The sequence below is a fragment of the Macrobrachium nipponense genome, chromosome 8 (assembly GCF_015104395.2).
Source record: "Macrobrachium nipponense isolate FS-2020 chromosome 8, ASM1510439v2, whole genome shotgun sequence".
Lineage (NCBI taxonomy): Eukaryota > Metazoa > Arthropoda > Malacostraca > Decapoda > Palaemonidae > Macrobrachium > Macrobrachium nipponense.
Genome location: NC_087203.1, coordinates 33,647,028 through 33,648,744, shown reverse-complemented (window position 1 = coordinate 33,648,744; position 1,717 = coordinate 33,647,028). Strand labels below are relative to the sequence as shown.

Here is a 1,717-nt window from a genome sequence, read left to right as displayed (position 1 = left end):
CAAGACATATGAAAGTAAGACAGAATGAATGAGCCCTTGTCCCGTTACACCAAACAAATTATAAATTGACAAGAGCAAATAGGTTGGCCTCATTCTGTTAATCTTCAACTTCTTCCATTTTTAAATTAGCAGGCAGGAATAGAAATAAAAAAATATAGTACCTTAAGTTTCTGTCTTTTCTTACAGGCCTCTCTTTCTTCATCCACTGTTTCTGCAACCCTCTTACGACCTCCTGTCCCTAGGCAACCAAATTTTTTTTTAAGGAATTGCACATTATTCAGTTCTAATGGCATTCGAATATTTTTCATCTTGGTACGAAGGGACATCCTCCAACATTTCTGTTGAATAACAAAAAACAAAATGCTCTTAGAATACATATGCTGTAGTTTATAGTACAGTGTACATGTGATACACTATATCTTAAAAGATAAACTTACATTAGAAATATAAAGCATGTGAGAGATAAGGAGTTGTATAATTCCTTGATTCAGCAGGTGAAATGCCAGATGGCTGTATTGTAATAATTGCATATTGATTATTGACCTTTATGTATAAAAGAGAATATGAAACAATATATATAGTTAAGTTTACCATGCCTAAACATTGCACAGTTAGTAACATGTAGAGATTTGTGAACAAATTCATATAGATACAGTACTTCCCACAAGCAAACAAAACATGTATTACAGAATAGTTAATAATAAAAAGTTAAAATATATTGGCATACATTAACATTATACTTCCATACGCTAGATCTAGAAAGCTACTTATGCTTTGATCAAGTAACTAAAAATGGACAACAAAACACAGGTTGAGATGGACATTACATAGTGAACATTAATAACATGTACACACAGGTGAGATGGACATCACATAGTGAACATTAATAACAGTGTACACATTCTCACAGGGTCTCCAATGTGTGGATATTCTCTGAACAGGGCATTCACTAGGTTGGTGTATCCTTGCTTTGAAGTCTAGGTTGTTTTTGCGGTCTGGCAAAAACAATTCCCACCTGGAGACGATTAAGAGAGTAACTCACACCCTTGGGAAATCCAACCCTTTTGCATTTACCTACCCAAATACCTTAGCCAAATCCCTGATTAACGTCCAACAAAAGACATCTCCCAAAGACTCTGGGGTATATGAGATCCCATGCCAGGACTGTGACCAATCTTACATCGGATTTACAGGTAAATCACTTCCCCAGAGATTAATACAAACACAAACGGTCAGTTAGGTATGGACAACAGAACTCGGCTATTTTCAACCATATAAATGACATAACCATAGAATAAACTGGAATATGTCACGTGTAATTTATAGCAGCACTGCCGGTACAAGAGTCAAATGATGGAATCGGCCTTAATAAAAGAGAAGCAGGTAATGAACATCTCAAAAGGGAATTGGATATCAGATATCGTCGACGCAGTGTTCATTCAAACCAACGCTTAAGAAGATTAAAGGAAGATTATCAGCGGGGGGGTGACCTAAATTGGCTTACTTGTGGACGAATCTCTTGGTATAAATACCACCTTTTCTGTAAACTTTTCTCATCATATACCTGAAGAGAGAGACAGCAGCTCTGAAATATAGTACTTTTCTCTCTACATTTTGGTGTTTTTATGGGCTCCTTTTATTAGATGGAATTCTGTTGTTACAGAACATTTTTACCAGTCACATATATATAATATATATATTATATATATATATATAT

At 35.1% G+C, this 1,717-nt stretch overlaps 1 protein-coding gene across 1 annotated transcript in view; it reads right to left on the bottom strand.

Annotated features, from left to right (window-relative positions):
- The window catches only part of LOC135223238 (uncharacterized), a 7,048-nt gene extending 6,080 nt beyond the window's left edge, over positions 1 to 968 (bottom strand). Inside the window, exons 1-2 of the mRNA XM_064261728.1 lie at positions 909 to 968; positions 162 to 338 (exon numbers count right to left, since the gene is read on the bottom strand). Of these exons, the coding sequence (XP_064117798.1) occupies positions 162 to 326 (165 nt within the window). The 5' untranslated portion in view covers positions 327 to 338; positions 909 to 968. The remainder of the gene's footprint in view (positions 1 to 161; positions 339 to 908) is intronic.
- Between the last annotated feature and the right edge of the window lie 749 nt (positions 969 to 1,717).